Source organism: Chironomus tepperi, unplaced genomic scaffold, assembly GCF_022539635.2.
Source record: "Chironomus tepperi strain 1889 unplaced genomic scaffold, CSIRO-AGI_Ctep_v1 contig_74, whole genome shotgun sequence".
Taxonomy (NCBI): Eukaryota; Metazoa; Arthropoda; class Insecta; order Diptera; family Chironomidae; genus Chironomus; species Chironomus tepperi.
Genome location: NW_027226196.1, coordinates 1,776,075 through 1,793,102, shown reverse-complemented (window position 1 = coordinate 1,793,102; position 17,028 = coordinate 1,776,075). Strand labels below are relative to the sequence as shown.

The 17,028-nt window shown below is 33.7% G+C and overlaps 4 protein-coding genes across 6 annotated transcripts; 1 reads left to right on the top strand and 3 right to left on the bottom strand.

Moving 5' to 3' along the window:
• Positions 1-316: 316 nt before the first annotated feature.
• Positions 317-2,522, top strand: Ate1 (arginyltransferase 1). 3 transcript variants are annotated; one of them, XM_070633663.1, is made up of 4 exons: positions 317-1,105; positions 1,381-1,527; positions 1,727-2,215; positions 2,313-2,522. In XM_070633663.1, the coding sequence occupies exons 1-4, from the start codon at positions 407-409 to the stop codon at positions 2,418-2,420; spliced, it is 1,443 nt and encodes a 480-aa protein (XP_070489764.1). In that variant the 5' UTR covers positions 317-406; the 3' UTR covers positions 2,421-2,522. The 3 variants fall into 3 exon arrangements, with proteins under 3 accessions (XP_070489764.1, XP_070489762.1, XP_070489763.1); XM_070633661.1 differs by having other exon boundaries at positions 1,727-2,242; XM_070633662.1 differs by lacking the exon at positions 1,381-1,527 and adding an exon at positions 1,165-1,308 and having other exon boundaries at positions 318-1,105; positions 1,727-2,242.
• Positions 2,261-8,240, bottom strand: LOC139085576 (sialin-like). Its single transcript, XM_070633660.1, has 4 exons — positions 7,921-8,240; positions 3,315-4,352; positions 2,998-3,239; positions 2,261-2,696 (listed from the first exon to the last, which is right to left on the bottom strand). Exons 1-4 carry the CDS (start codon positions 7,961-7,963, stop codon positions 2,541-2,543), a joined length of 1,479 nt encoding a protein of 492 aa, XP_070489761.1. The 5' UTR covers positions 7,964-8,240; the 3' UTR covers positions 2,261-2,540.
• Positions 8,241-9,574: 1,334 nt separating this feature from the next.
• Positions 9,575-11,628, bottom strand: LOC139101073 (dnaJ homolog subfamily B member 13). Its single transcript, XM_070653940.1, has 2 exons — positions 10,790-11,628; positions 9,575-9,794 (listed from the first exon to the last, which is right to left on the bottom strand). Exons 1-2 carry the CDS (start codon positions 11,626-11,628, stop codon positions 9,575-9,577), a joined length of 1,059 nt encoding a protein of 352 aa, XP_070510041.1.
• Positions 11,629-11,661: 33 nt separating this feature from the next.
• On the bottom strand, positions 11,662-16,050 carry LOC139101112 (sialin). The gene is made up of 6 exons (XM_070653989.1): positions 15,659-16,050; positions 14,133-14,275; positions 13,830-14,066; positions 12,329-12,914; positions 11,980-12,221; positions 11,662-11,918 (listed from the first exon to the last, which is right to left on the bottom strand). Exons 1-6 carry the CDS (start codon positions 15,690-15,692, stop codon positions 11,763-11,765), a joined length of 1,398 nt encoding a protein of 465 aa, XP_070510090.1. The 5' UTR covers positions 15,693-16,050; the 3' UTR covers positions 11,662-11,762.
• Positions 16,051-17,028: the final 978 nt, after the last annotated feature.

Genomic DNA, 17,028 nt, shown 5'->3' with positions numbered 1-17,028 from the left:
ATTACTAAAATAGGAAGCTATTTTGAACGGAAATTCGATTACTCATAACAATTAGTTATATTTCCAAAAATCCAGCATGACTGATGAATTAACGGTCAAAAATTTGAATTTCCCGCACTTTATTTAAATTTAAACGATTCGTTAAACTTTCGTTAAGATTTGCGAGAAAGACACCCGGAACTTTGCTGGCGATTTGCATATCCATTCGTTCTGAAATTTCTCGAGATATTTTTAAATTTAGTTTTCTTCAAACTGTGCCAATTTCACATTCCCAGCTATCTTCGTTACTGAAATAGTTTAACGGTCGTTTTATATTCAAAATTAGTTTTTTTTATTGTTATTGTGAAATTTTTATTAGAAATTTAAATTTAGTGAAATAAATTGATTTAATTAAATTATTGCCATCATGAGTAATTATTCAATAGTAGAGTATTTGGGTGGAAGTAATGAGAGCAAATGTGGATATTGTAAGCAGACAGGAAACTATAATTCTCATGGTTTCTGGGCGCATACAATGAATGTTGACGATTATCAGAATTTAATAGATAGAAATTGGAGACGATCTGGTCAGTATTGCTACGTACCAAATAATAAGAATACTTGTTGTCCAATGTATACCATCAAATGCGATGCCATGAATTTTAAACTATCGAGAAGTCACAAGAAAATTCTCAAAAAAGTCAATCGATTTCTTCGTGATGGAGTTAAAGAAAAGAATCGTACTAATAATCAAGATATACAGTCAGGGATATCCGAGGAGCCAACACCATCAAAGAAACAAACAAGTTTAGATGTAAAAGAATTGTCGTTAATCTCCAAAAACAAAGAATCTGAGGAAACTATTAAAGCAAGGACATCCTCAGAAATGTCGATTGATGACGGAACTAGTCATTCGTCAGAAAAAACTCCTTCTACTAAATCTGACGTTGCACAAAATTCATTACGTCCAACAAAAAAGAAGTTCATACGTCTAGAGAGAAAAATAGCAAAATTAGCAGCAAAAGGACTTACATTAGCTGATGTAAAGAGACGTAATAAGAGCAAGCAGAAAACTCTTGAAGATTTTCTCGGAGAGGAACCGACCAATGGAAAGCATAAGTTACAGGTCTGTTTATTGCAAAATTATCACTGAATTGGCAATTATTGTAATTTTGTATCATGCAGGTAAAGCTTGTTCGATCAACTGAAGGTGCTACCGACTCAATACTAGAATTATTTCAATCGTACCAAAAGAAAGTCCATAATGATCCGCCTGAAAAGAATTCAAGACGTAGCTATGAGCGATTTCTTGTCAATTCGCCACTTCAGGTAATTTAACTATGAAAATATGTTAATTAATTTTTTTGTTTCTCTTCTTTTCTATTATCCCCAATATCTAAGACCAAATTGGTATCTGTTAGTGCTGCACAAGGTTCCAACATCACCATATCTTATGATTTATTTTGCAAATATGAAACTACAATTCATAAAAGTACCGATAATGAATTCTCTAATTACAACCAATTTCTTGTCGATTCGCCTCTCAAGGTTAGCGTGCATGCTCATTTTAAACGGTTTTTTTGTGTTATTCTGGGATCTTGTTTGTACTAACGTTGCATTATGTTGCACATTATAGACTGAAAATTGTGAATTTCGCTATCATTTCTGTTATTGCACATGATATATGCTACATGCTACATATTATTTATTAACTGATGATTAATTAATTTAAATTTCATTAACACAGCTCCGCAAGGATGGAAATTCACCACCTGAAGGTTTTGGCTCATTTCACTACCAATATTATATCGACGGAGAGTTAATTGCTGTCGGAGTAATTGACATCCTACCATCGTGCGTCTCGTCTGTTTATTTTTACTATAATCCAGACTACAGTTTTTTGTCGCTCGGAACTTATGCATCGCTTCGCGAAATTGCCTTGGTTCGTCAACTTTCAAAGTCATGTCCGCAATTAAAATATTATTATCTTGGATTTTATATACCGACGTGTCCAAAAATGCGCTATAAATCAAACGTCAAGCCTTCATATTTATTATGTCCTGAAGTATTCACCTGGCATCTTCTAGATGAGAATTTATCAAAGGAAATTGATTCTGTTAAATATTTGAAGATCAACAAAACGGAAAAGGATAAGGATGCAGCATCTAAAGATGACTTGTTGTATGTTATGATCCTAGCTGATAGAAGTGCCATCAAATATAAAGATTATAAAAAGGTAAGTTCAATAAATTGGCTCAAAAAGGTGAGTTAAAGTCCATAATTAAATTATTTCTTCCTTTATTTCATTTTGTCATGTCTGTTCCATAAATTAGTTGATGAAATCAAAGAGAAAGAGTGTGGACGATAGCGAGGAAGTCATGGAATATGCATCAAAAGTTGGTAAAAATTTATCACAAAGCATGCTCCTATTCCGATGCTGAACAATGTATTAGCATGAATTTATTAATTAATTAACTTAACCTAAATTGTCTTATATTCAAATAAAAATTATGAGAATTTAAAAATGCGGTTCTAGAAAGAAATTGTGAAAGTTGTTCCACTTATGCCTTATTATTCTTTTCATCACTTTTACTATCACTCTGTCCTTCATTCCACTTTTGTACATCACCGCTGCCGAATGCTATGAAGAAGATACCCGGAAGAATGTATACAAAAGCACCAATGATAAATATCCATTGCCACTCGTCCATCGTACTCTATGAATTTTAAATAAACAAAACAGAATATCAGTTACTGCAAAAAAAAAGCTACTTATGTATGCATTTTTGAGCGACTACCTGTTAGAATGTCATTGACACTGTAACTTTAGAATGAGACGACTTGGTTGTGACGTGAAGCTTGAATGCTAACAAGTTCCATATTTTGAATGGAAGTGAATTCATTTCCTAAACTTTTTCCATACAAATATCAACTTACTGAAAGCTAGCCACAGTCGCTATGTCGCGACACTGTTGCAGACACTCAAAAACACAGCCCATAACAATTTTCATGACTTACCCTCTCCTGCGTAAAGTAAGCCACAATTAATGGTGAAATAAATCCACTTGTTGTGGCTACAAAATTGATCATGCCATACAAATGACCGGCAAAGTTTGGTGCGAGATCTTGTGAATTTTGAAGATTTGTCATCGTTGCAGCACCATTAAATCCAAGTGATAATGTGATGATAGCCACACAGATGTAAGGATCATATCCAATTTTACACAGTAATAAAAGAAACAGTCCAGGAATGATATGAGCTGTAAGAATTAACAGTAATTTATCAAATTGGACCCAAGTGCTTAATACAGCTTATTCTAGACCAAACAACTTACAGAATATACAGAACGACTTTCTAATAGCTGTAGTTCCAAGTATTTTCTTATGCCTAAGTGTATCACCTATACTTCCAAAGATATAGCCAGCAATGAGTCTGGCAAGATATGGAAGACTACTAAGTATACCCGCTTCTGTTAATTTGAACTTGAGGACTTCGCTCATAAACTTTGGTGCTGCCGTTATAAGGAAGAAGAGTCCGAATGTGCCACCAAAATGAAGAAATACGAGTGCATAAAATGGAACTGACTTAAGAACTTGATTCATCGGTGGCCAATGCTTCTTCTTGTCAGTTTTTGTTGCTCCAAGAGATTTCTCAATCAGTTCCTTCTCATCCTTTGTAATTCTTGGATGAACATTTGGCGAGTCATGTACAAAATACAGCCATACAAATGAAATCAGTAAGGACAGTACAGCTGGTGCATAGAATGCATATCGCCATCCAAAATGTTCAGTTATATATCCAGTCAATGGCCAACTAATCACAGTACCAAAAACTCCACCCATCAATGTGCTTACAAACTTTCCTTTCTCTTCAAATGGCGCCCACTTAGATATAATATGATGCATTGCTGGATATAAAAAGCCACCCATAAGACCCAAGATGAATCTCATAATGAACATAAATATGAAATTATCATTAGCTGTCAATGGACTTAATGCTGTAATTATCGATGATATTAGCATGGTAAAAAAGACCACTTTACGGCCGCCATACATTTCAGTCAGACTTCCACCAATTAGATTAGGAAACAGGTAACCATAGAAGTATGCACTAAGAAGTAATCCTTGAGCTTTCTTGTCCCAATTAAATTGATGTTCGTGATCATCATAATGACTACTTCTATAGACAGCATCACTGTCATTTGCTGATAATAAGTCACTAGATGCTAAAGATGAGTTAATTTGCATAATTGATGTATTTGTATCAGCTGACATTTTAATGACTATGATTGAAAAATTAACTCTCAACATATATGATATAAAGCTTGCCATGAACAGCAGCAATGCAACATTTAATCGTGTCGGTATTTTGTCTGAAATGAGATAAAGACATTAAAATTATTATTTACATTTGTATCAGGCTCGTGTACATGATTATTTGTATTTTGAAATTCCACTTTCCATCATCAATAATATGATCAGCGTGTACCGCATGGAGACATAAGTGTTGTCAATATAAAATAACTAGACTGATTGATGACAATTAATAAGATTTTATTTGTTTTTATGCAACTTTATATGCGTGTCTTAATCTCCTTGGCTGCATTTTTGACGTTGCTACATAAATTCTTGGGATAATAGACACAACTGTCATAACTGCAACACTTCCTTGAGTTTATTTCTGTTACGATTAAGTGTATTTTTTTTATGATTTGAAGTTGTTTACCTGGGGGATGTTTATAGGTTATGTTTGGATTTTAGGGTTAAGCGTGGTGATTGGCCTCTTATAGTGTTTAGAGTTTCCAAAAACGAGAATTTTACGGATCCCCGAAATCACCCGGAAACATTCCCGTTCCCGAAGGTCATTCCCGTTCCCTAATCTCGAATTTTTACGGGAACGGGAATCCTGGAAACCCTAATTGGCCCCTTATAGTGTCGAGTAGACAAAAATACGTTAGAACTAATCATCAACTGGACATTAGCTAGTCATCAGATAGTTAAAACGTGGTTTTGTCCACTTGACGTAATTGGAAGATGAAAGGATTCTGATAATGACAACTACAAGGGCTGATCCAGGGGAAACTACACCTTTTTCCACAGCTCGTTAACTAATTTTGAATCAACATCATTTATGAACAACCCAAATACTGGCAATGACACAAGGTAAGATACATTGATATTTCACATTTGTAAGATACATAAGCCTAATTAATAGATTCGCATTTAAGTAGTCATAATCACTGAGCAAATAATCATTCTGATAAAGACATTGGGTTGATTGAACAATCTGAATCGAGTAATCCTTGAGTTGTGTAAACTTATAAAATTTTACGAGTTTTCAATGCATTTAAATGTGCTACTTAGATTTGAAAATATAAAGTCAGTCAATGATCTTTCCATACTAGACATAGAATCATTATCAATTCTGAGGAAACTGTAATTCTAAGTTCTGAAAATCATCTCAATTAGGTAGCATGTAGTTAGAAAATTAGCAACGTTATTTATTTAAGATCGTTACAAGTTTTAAGCTGAGCAGCAAAAGTGTTACTTCCTTTTTCGAGTACAACCAATGACAAAATGTCTTCAACGATTAACTTTTTTCACTTCATACTTAATTCTTATTGAATGGCAAAATCCGCAAGTTTATTGATCTTTAGGGATGTAAATAACTTTTCGTAATGAGGTCCGTGAATGCAAAGAAATGCACAAAGCCTTATTTAATGGTGATATGAAGCAATATATTTTTTGAATAGTTGAGGCGCCAATAGTTTGGCGTCTATTAATGAATTGAGGCAACTAGTTGAGCAACATATAGACACGAAAAAGGCTGCGTGAATTACAACCTCCTGGAGCTCGAAGTGGACTTGTATTCTGATTTGATAAGTCGACTAGAAAGGGCTTCAAGCTCTGCTTATCATCAAATGTACTGAATTGCGCTTGCATTTGCCACGGCACACTCAGGTCGTCTCTACCAACAACGCACACGTCATGCAGTTCATGACATTACCAAAATATATCGACTGTACACAAATGTGACTTAGCATGCAGTTTGGACAGCACTGCTCAACTGTTTTACTGCAGCTAAATAGACCAGCCCTAACAGTTTAAACCAAAATTTATCAAATGTTAACCTCGAAATAATATTGCAAAATTATTATTTCCTAAGTTCAAAGTTAAAACGGAAGTAGTGCATTCAATAAACTAATAAAAATCGTTAGATGAATTCTCAATATATCAATCCCAAACGTACTTCACGCTTCATAACAAGTGCATAAATAATCAATATTTATCGCAAATTCACCATTAAAATTATTTTTCTCACAAGACCTGCTGTTGCCTCCACAACACAATAGATTTAATTTGAAAGTTTAGAATATCTAAATTTCTGACGTATCAGCATGAGAAGTGTTGGATTTGATAAATATTCAGCATGATATATGTTAATTATTGACGATTCAATAATTCAAAACATGATTGAAAAAAAAAGTTGAAATATTCATGGATTTGTGCCACGGTCAGCAATAAATAAAATAGTTAACTTATTAGAAGTATTGAAAATCTTCAATAATCAATTAATAAATTGTAGAAGTGATGTCTGTATTGATTATCAGCTTTTATCACATGATTTTCACTTTTTGATTCCTCAAAAATGTCATCTGTTTACGTAATAAATTGAGAAGATTCCTTAAAAACAAATTATATAATTTTGTTGTTACTAGACTTTTCTTTTGCGTTTTTGTGGCTGTTGATGCATATTGACGAGGAACAACTTGTCCAACTTGACATAAAAATACAAATTTCAAGATTAGCACAGTTTTTGGTTTGAGTAAACAACTGAATGTTTACATTCATTCGTAGGAAAGGAACTGTTGCGAACATGTACTAAGTGTGACAATTAATAATGGATCTGCCGCGCGACACAAATGTAGGCTAAAGGTTCCGCCAAAGCTCTTTAATTAACACCAAATTGATGTTATCTTTATTTGATAGAAGTCTTAAGCCTTCATTTGTGTCGCTCGGAATTTGACAGGAGATTAGACATAGAATTTGAATTTGACATCTTATGATCAATTTGTAACATTGATCATTTATCAATTTCTGACATTGAAAGACATTTTCAGAGAACTAATCTAATTGCAGACATTCACTTCAATACATTCGTAATGATCGAATTGTGCTTTAAAGTTGTATTAAAGACCATAAACATTTGCACATCAGTTTCAGTGTTTTGGTCGTTCATTGATTACTTTTACGCAGAAGTTCGAAGACAGTTCGTCTCATTCCTTGCCTAAACCGAGTCAATTTTGAGCTCTGCTTGCAATAAAATAAAGTACTAGATATACATGATAATATTGTGATTCCAACACCAAAAGCTCTAAATATTCATTTTGTTGCTAAGCTCATTTTCTGAACGACCCTTGCAGGTAAAAAACCAAAAGTAGGTCATTTGATTTTTGAATAAGTTTTATATTGCGAGAGGATTTACCCTTCGAATATTGAATATAAGTATGCCATGATACTCTGCAGCAACAGTGCAATCAAATTTGCATGTCGCAATTTGCAATTTTTCAAAAATTTTCCCATGTTAAAAATTCTTATCTCTAGCTTATCTCCAATAACCTTAATTGCTTCATGAAAACTATTTAGTACGTTAATTACTGATCTCCAATGTCAATTTCATTGAAATTTGCTCCAATTATTATTTTTTTGCCACAAATTTCCAATGACATTTGAAGTTTATGTCCAAATGAGAAAGACTTTTTTTTGATGTCGTCGACTTTTGGATTCTTGGATTGTAAAAATGCAAATTTTTGAATATTACGGTGCTTCCCCGTCGACAAAATAGGTAAAAAACATTAAAATTATTTTGACTCTAGTGCTGATTTTTTATTTCGCAATACCGGTTTTACATTTAGATCCTCATTCTTTCATAATACTTACCAAAAATACTCGACAGCAAATTGGCATTCACTAAATGAACCATCTTAACTTATTTCCTTACAAATTGGAATTTTTGAATAATTTATTAACTTTTTTTTTTATTTGTCAACACAAAAATGCCCAAAAAAATATTTTTTATGTCTTTTTGGCAATCAAAACACTGCCAAAAAAGTCAATCTTTTGGAATTTCACTCAACAAATTACTTTCATGTTTATCAGACGACAATTTCGTGTAAGTCTAAATATTTACTATTTATAAAATAATTAAAAACACACGAAACTGCACGTGAAATGCTTAAACAATCTACCGCACAACGCGTCTACTGTGCGACTGAACAAACATTCGTGTTAAAAATCATTTTTATGTTGATACGATCGCGATTTTCTTGCATTTTTTTTACTCTCGATTGCCATCAGATGTTGGATCAGATGTTTTTTTGCAGCAACGTGAGATGCTTGTGTCTGTGTTTGTGTTTATGTACAAATATTGGCAAACAACCTTGTTTCTCTCATTTTCTCTCTCGTGTACGCATAGATGCCGGTATAACTACCTCAATAAACTTTAAAGTAAGCATGTGAATAGGAAGGAATATGATTATTATGTGCAATTGCATTGTGGGGCATGAAAAGATGCAGTTGTTTGGATTTTTTACGTCAGACTGAAGAGAAAGGTGTTATTAATCTATTATGGGCTTCTTATGTACCATGTCAAAGAGAATGTCAATACTGGGACAAGAACATACGTTTGTTTTACCGTCCTTGGTTCGAATCCGCTGATAAAAATAAGTTCCAGTGGTCCAAAAGCTACTTGACACAGAGCAATCAGATCCACCATGATAGCATGGTTCCAGGATATTTATGGGAGACTTTCTAAAAATCCAAACATAGATGTTTTTACTTTAAGGAGCAGGATTCACCATCCTGGACAGCACAACGTGTTCGCTAGGATTCCGCTTCGCATCGACGTATTGCACTGACGGCACCATGACAGCCGATTTCGAATTACGGAGAAATATGCGGTTCGCTGTATTTTTTCATTTGAGCAATAAATATTTAATGTCAATTACTTCGTCGTCCATAAAGATGAACTATGATTCATGGCCTTAATTCGATTTCGAATGAAGATTTGCTGTCAATTACACAATACCAAGTGCAATGCAGTCATTGTTGGTGCAGTCAGAACATTAGATGAAGCACCCATCATCTTCTGTCTCAGGCACATCCTCCCCATCTTGGATATCACTTGAGAACGACCCCAAATAATATTTACCCAAATACTTCGACAAATTAGCACGAAATTTAAACTGTAAAGAATTTTATTGCCTTGTAAACTATTTCGTCTCGCTTGATTAACTTTCATTAATTCAACTAGCAGCTGACTTTTGTTTCGGAAGTCACCTGACTCATTAAGTATAAATAGACCAAGAGAATGCAATGAAGATTATGTAAACGTCATGGCGCCTTTATTTTTTATTATGATTTAGTCGTTGATAGATAAATGAAATGGAAGAAGAAGTAGGAATGGCATGAAAGATTGCAATGAGTGGATATAAATGAAGCCAAATCATAGCTGTTGAAATATTTTATTATTATGAATTTTGTTACAACATGTGTGATGTCTATTTATAAACATCATGATTAGTTCACAACAACATTAATTGGTGCAGCAGTCAATTAATGACTCACATTGCCTTTCGTCTTGCAATTTCTCATTTTCTTCAATCTCGTTGAATATTTCTTCGACCTTTAATCGTAAATGCTTTGGTATCACTTTTGGATATTGTATTTTAAAATGGATGATGAGATTCCCACGTTGATTGATGTTATCTGGATGTGGAAGACCTTCCGATTTGATACATTTTTTGTAATCGCAACTGTTTATTTGTAAACAAAACGTAGTAAAATTAAGAAATTTGAATAAAATTAGCAATTTTGTAAATAGTTTAGAGCTCTTGGTAACAAAATGCTTAAAATGCATGGCATAAATCAGAAGAATTAATTTTGTCAGATCAGAGGAATACAAAGCAGCGAACAGAAGTTTTCGTCATAAAAATGTATCAAAATCAGTCGTCACGGTGGCATCAGAACAACTTTGCATCTTACTGTTGATACGGCAACGAAACAGTGCCTTAACCCACATATTATGCTTCTCGAGTTTTAAGATACTTTTGATACATTTACAAATGATTTTTTTGCAAAGTATTGAATCGCAGATCAAAATTTGAGGAACACTGGCCTAAAATCATCAGTTTATGATGTATAAAAGGTCATGCAAGACAAAATATCTCTGACTGTATCATGCTGTTAAGAATAGCATCTTATTTCGTGTTTATAACATTCTAAATAAATATAAATTTTCAATAAACCTGAAGAATTTCAATGGGCAAAAGGTGTCGGAGAAGGAAGAAGAAATTAACGACCTATAAAAATAAATCTCGGAAAGAAATCGATTGCAACATCCATTGGATAACATCCAGGGAATTTTGAGATAATGTCAATTAAGTCGTAAACAGAAGACGTCGATAAAGCCTAAAATTTTTAATCAATGGCTCAAATTTGATTCTTCTCACCCGAACAGCCTACGTGTTCACTAGAATACATCGCCGTATTAACGGCAAGACGCGAAATTGCCTTGTCGTCACCAATAAATCTGCTTCAGAAACATTTTTACGGTGTAAAATGCAGTAAGCCGTATTATCAAGTATACGCTGTTCGGATCAAGGAGCCATTTAGTTCTATAGATTTGATCTAACTGGTTTTGAAAATGCAAATTTATGGATGATAGGTCACATCACGATCAGGATTATTTAAAGTCAATAAAATTGTTCCTGTTTTTTGCAAAAATACTAAAACTACAAAAAAATCTCACCTTACAATATCCGTCACATTAAGTTCCAGTTTTCTGTCATCTATCGTTGAAATTGTTATTTTAAATCCAGTAAGTGCCTGCTTCAATGTAATCGAGTAATCCATATGAAGATCAGACTTATCTCGTCGAAATACTTTGTGGGGTAAATCGGAAGTAACAAAAGCTATGTCGGCTGACTTCCGAGTAATTGACTGATCTCCAGCTTCATTGAATGTAATCTTCGTTCCTTCAAAGCATCCTGGATTGACATGAATAGCAAGAAAAGCTTCTCGATTCTCAGTTATAATTTTCAAATCATCAACAAATTCCTTTCTTTTATAGCTGAATAGCTTCGTACATCCAAAATAGACATCTTCAAGTGACAAATTAAGTAATTTTGGTATTTCTGGATCTTTATGGATGACACCAAATCCTTGTTTGACTTTATATAATGGCGGTGGATTTGTAGCAGCATCAATAAGGTCAGAGTAAGGAGAATATGAGCCAAAAAATTCAAAATAAGTCCGCATTGCATCATTGTGATAGCAATAAGGTGGAATATATCCATTTGGTGCGGGAACTCCACGTTTAAGACCTTCCTCACCATACTGATTAAAAACTTCTCTTCTCAAATCATCAGACAGCACATCATACGCTTCATTCAGCAATTCCCAGTAAATATTTTCAGATAATGTCGGCAATGGCTTATCAAAAACATTTTCAGGTCGAGGATTTGGATGTTGTTGATATTGTTTTCTACTTGGATGTAATCGCAACGCTAACTTCCTGTAAGCTAATTTGATTTCCCATATAGATGCATCACGTTTAACATCCAACAAGGCATAATAGTCAACACCCATTTCCCAATGCACAAAGTTAATTAAGCAAGCAAGTTTAATTTTGTTAAATCAAAAAATCCTAAATTTATTTTCATAAAATCATGACCTACTTAAACTTAATTGAATTTTTAAAACAAAAGTCAAATCTTAAAATATTATAAATGTGTATCAATTGCATCCTTCTTGTTATTAGATTTAGGTTCATTCCACTTTTGAACATGTCCATCACCAAAGATGAAGTAAAAGAATGCAGGAGCTATATAGACAGCAGCACCAACCCAGAAAACGTGTTGCCATTCATAAATTGAGTGCTGAAAAGTTCAATGAACTCATTAAAAACCTCAAAAAACAAAAGCAATTCAATTTTCTTACGCCGTCCTCTGTGAAATAAGCAACAATAATTGGCGAAATAAAGCCACTCGTTGTACCGACAAAGTTGATGATGCCATACAGTGTACCGGCAAAATTTGGTGCAAGATCTTGTGAATTTTGTAAATTCGTCATAGTTGCAGCACCATTAAATCCGAGTGATAATGTGATGACAGCCACAACAAGATATTTATCGAATGCTAGCAATGTTATTGAAAGTAAAAACAATCCGGGTATCACGTGTGCTAGACAGAGACGGAAGTAAAAAAAATATTGTTATGGTCGGAATGATAACATGACAATGAATTTAAATTTCATTATCGCAAATTATATCCACAAAAAAAAAACTTACAGAACAAACAAAACGATTTACGAATTGTTGTCACACCAAATGTATTTTTACGTCGAAGATAGTCACCGACAGCGCCAAAGGCAAAGCCGGCTAATAGACGTGCTAATGGTGGAAGTGCAGCTAAGAAACCTGCTTTTGCTAGATTGAAGTTCAATGCTTGTGTCATAAATAGTGGTGCTGCATTCATGAGGAAGAATAGTCCCCATAATGATCCATAATGTAAAACAAGTAATGCATAGAATGGAATTGACGTAAATATGCTGACAACTGGTGGGAGACGTTTTTCTTTCGAGACTGCATCACCAAGTGACTTTTGAATATAATCACGTTCGAATGACGTTATTCTCGGATGATCAGCTGGCGAATCGGCTACGATAATATACCAAAATAATGTAATTATAAATGCAATTGCTGATGGCAAGTAGAATCCGAGTTTCCATCCGTAATACTCAATTATTACGCCAAGCATTGACCATGTGACAACAGTTCCTAACAGTCCACCAAGCAATGCACTAACAAACTTTCCTTTTTCTTCGGGTGGTGACCATTTGCTGACCAAGCAATGCAATCCGGGATATACTACGCCCTTTAAGTATGTAAAATGTGTAAATAGGCAATTATCATTAATATGTCAAGAACAATTTTTAATAGAATGAATTTATAATGAATATAATTGGAAGCGACATGTGATAACAACATAATCAAATATTGAATAAAAGCGTCATTGGTGACGAACCTTGATATGAATTATAGGAAGTTTTATACAGTGAAATGTTCAATGCTGCTTAAGTTTTTGGGTGGTCGTTTAAAATTCGGTTTAGAATCCGAGCAGCACACTACGATGAGCCGTTTTTTTCTCGAAATGTACTATGTCTTCATGCTTTTAATACGATGATACAGCGTTGCCCCTACAAACACGGAATTATTTTCGGGCCTTCCACGTCAACCTGAATGACATCACTCTAATGGTAACTAGATTTACTACGTTAACACCAGAAGTCGAAGCAAAATTGAGCTCGTCACAATTGGTTAGAAACCGAATGAAATTTGTTCGAAATGTTATACTTCACAAGTGAAAGAAGAAAAAATTCCTTGTAAATTTTACACGCTTTTTAGCGAATAATAGAGGATTCATGTTGACATCGACCTTTGGTTACCATATTTAACGTAGCAATCCTAGTGATCTTATTTCATGGTAATAAATCAAATTTGAGGTTATTTTTTTTTTGCATGAAGGCTATTTTTATCTATTTTGATGGCTTATCATCATCAAATTCCCGTAATTTCTAAACGACCCCAAAATCCCATGTAACTATGCTTATTTATGTATTATTTTTTTCTGATGATATCAAACATCAGCATTTAATCATTATCTGAAGTCATGTCATTAAAACAGTACAAATTATATATATTCAGATGCTGTTGCATGCGACTAATTAATGAATGTGAATATGAGGAAAAAGTTAGGTAATTAAGAGATAAAAAAAAAGTTGAAACTTACACCTAAAATTCCGAGAATCACACGAGTAATGAAAATCGGAATGACATTATCAGCCGCAAAATACGGTGTGATTCCCGTGATGAATGCACTGAAGAGCATCGAAAGGCCAACAACATGTCGTCCGCCAAATCTCTCGGCCAATACACCACCGAATAAGGATGTTAATAGATAGCCATAAAAAAATCCACCAAGTATAAAGCTTTGATCTTTTTTACTCCATGAATAGCGAGGTCCATACTGTAAATGATGTTTATAGACTATGAGAATTAAGTTATTTAAATATTTTTGTGTTTATTGACATACATCGTGTGCTATAGCAGTTCTATTGGCACTTTCTTCTTTTATCATCGGAATTATAGCAATTGAAATATTTGTTCTCGTCATGTAAGTTGTAAAACAGGCCATAAACAGCATTATTGCCACATTAAAACGTACAGGAATGTTCCCTAGAAGATTTATAACAATTTTTTTGTGAATGAATGAGATTGTTCTGAGTGTTTAGTTCTATCCGCAACTGATTGTAGCTGAAATCAATTTTTTACACAATTTTAAAATTGTATGCGTGGTGCTAATTTTATGAAATTGGCTTCAAATAAGCAAAAATTGCCTCATTATTCTGTCATAAGCAGAAGCGAATTTTCTTTTTATTGTTCTGAGCGTGTTTCAAGCGAGTTCCGTTCAAGTTGAAGATATAGAAGCTGGTTGTATTTTGAAATCCAGACAATGTATAGTTCTTCTTCCTTAAATTGAGACTAGGCCGATTGGAGCACATTCGAATATATTGATCAAATCACCAAGACGTCCGAGAGTCGAAGATGACTTCCATTTTACAAGAAGTCGATATTCGGAGTCTGACTACTGCTAAGATTCTGGAGAAAAGTCAATATTCCTGATAGGATTCGAACTCACGCCTTCTTAATAACATGTCAAGTAGTCAAACCTACTGAGCTACTGAGGGTTGCTAAAAAGCGTGGCATAAAGCACACTTAAGCCCTCTTCCCTATCCAGTTCACACTGCTGCACGGCTCATATTTTTGTATTCAACCACAGCACAAATCTAACAATCGAGTCGACTTTAATCGACGGATCAATGTCAAACATCTTTCTAAATATAGACTTTCTCTTCCAAAATGATCGTAACTCGAATATTTTTCTCAATGTATATCCTATGTTCATAATAGCATGATTTTCCATACATAGGATTTAAAAAAACAACAGTTTTATGCTGTCGAACTCATAATCATTGAGTCGGTGTGAAGTAATGTACGGCAATAAAGCACTACTAGGTTTATCATTTAGAAGCTTTCCGTAAGAACTATCTACACATATATAGTATACCATTAAATTATCAAGGAACTTGATCAAAACCCAAATAATTTTTAACAATGGTATAGTTAGAATCATTTTTCAGGGAAGAACTCTAGCTTCGAGGCTGTGACAGAGACAATATTGCGAATTAAGTCAATATGGCTACATCTGGAACTCAAACAAGTTTGTCACGATTCGCAAGACCAAATTTATGAGTCAGTCAAAATTTATTTGAAATTTCATTCAAAAACTATTTTTCAACATTTGATTAAACAAAAAAATTGAGTTAGGCAGGTCTTCTTATTCACTTGTCTTGTAACATTCAATTATTGAAATAGCTGGATGTAGAAAAAATAAAACTTCATATCATCGATGTCAAAATAAGTTTCAAGTTCAATTTTGTTTTCTGAAGGGTATTTTTTTTTTAGTTGCTGGAATTACCAGTTAATTCTTAAATTAGTCAATTTGTAATTAATTTCTAGTTACAACCAGATGCTGACGATTTGTTAGACAATAATTACCGAAATAATTAAGTGGTGAAACTTTATGAACCATTTTGATGAATTTTTGTTCTTATTTCCTTTAACTTTTTTTGGACTTATTTAATTATTTTTAAGCATATATCACACTCTATAGGAAGGAATTCAATATCACTAAAGGAATTCCTCAAAATTACACTAAAATTCACTTAAAATTGGAATAATTCATTTTTCCGGATCATGTTATCAATATTATGTTACACTCCAATTTGGACACTTTTAAATAATTTTGAATGAGATTCCACAGCACAGATACTTAATAATAATTTTCACGATGATTTTTCCACAAGCGTCAATTCACAACTGAATCTTTGCCTGAACAATAATATCTGCTTTATACATTTCCATTTTTTATCACAGGCAATGTTTCATATACTTTTTTTAAACTTTTAAAACAGCAGCAGCGAGGCGAGTAAGTGAGCGAACACGAAAGAAAAAAAAACTGACAAGCAGGGTTGAAATTAATAATGAAATATCTGAGAGAGTGGTAATTTTATAAAATATGACTCGATTAACATTTTTTTGGGGGGATTCGGTTGCTTATGATGTCCAGCAGATGATTTGGGGTGAGACCCTGGTCCCCTAAAACCAGTATTTGCTTAGATCCTTCTAGATACATTACTCCTGTGCTATTTAGAGGGGGTTGAGCTCGAGTGACACAAATGAAGAAGGCTTTGCCACGGCATCACGTTTAAGTCAGAGGTCAGGTGCATGTGTCTTCTATTTCATGATAATAATGTCTAGCAAGCTTTAAAATAAGGTGATGTTTAGTGATAGACATCCTGAGTGACAAAAATTAGAAGGATGTGCCCTTGTGGATTCCATATCTTCTTTTGAGTGCTAACTGGCGGTAAGTCTCAAAAATCTATTGATGATCGACATCATTTAACGACGTCCCTATGTCTTCTCTTCAGGTATTTTCAGTCATAATTGATGCCAATTTTTTTGAGATTCTCTCTTTGCTTTGCATTTGGAGTCATCAGACAAGAAAGAATGTTGAGAAAAAAAAAGAACGGAGTAAAAAATTAGCAAATTCTTTCGTCATAGTCCATTATCATGTCATGCATCTTTTTGGAAATAAAATGATGCTCATAAATATATTTTTTGTTGCTATATCGCGATTTTTAATGAAGTTTAATAACTTACCTTGTGTAGTTTACTGATCTTGAAGCTGTGAATGTCCTACATTTTCAAAGGAGTTGCTTCCTGAACAGATTGTTGATGTTAATCATCTTTAATTTATCGTTTAAATTGACAATATTGTCATTGACGTTTTGGCGGAAAAACACAGATTGAAAATGACCCAGTTTTCGTTGTAGATCTAGATCAAACAAAATATAAAGTTATTTATT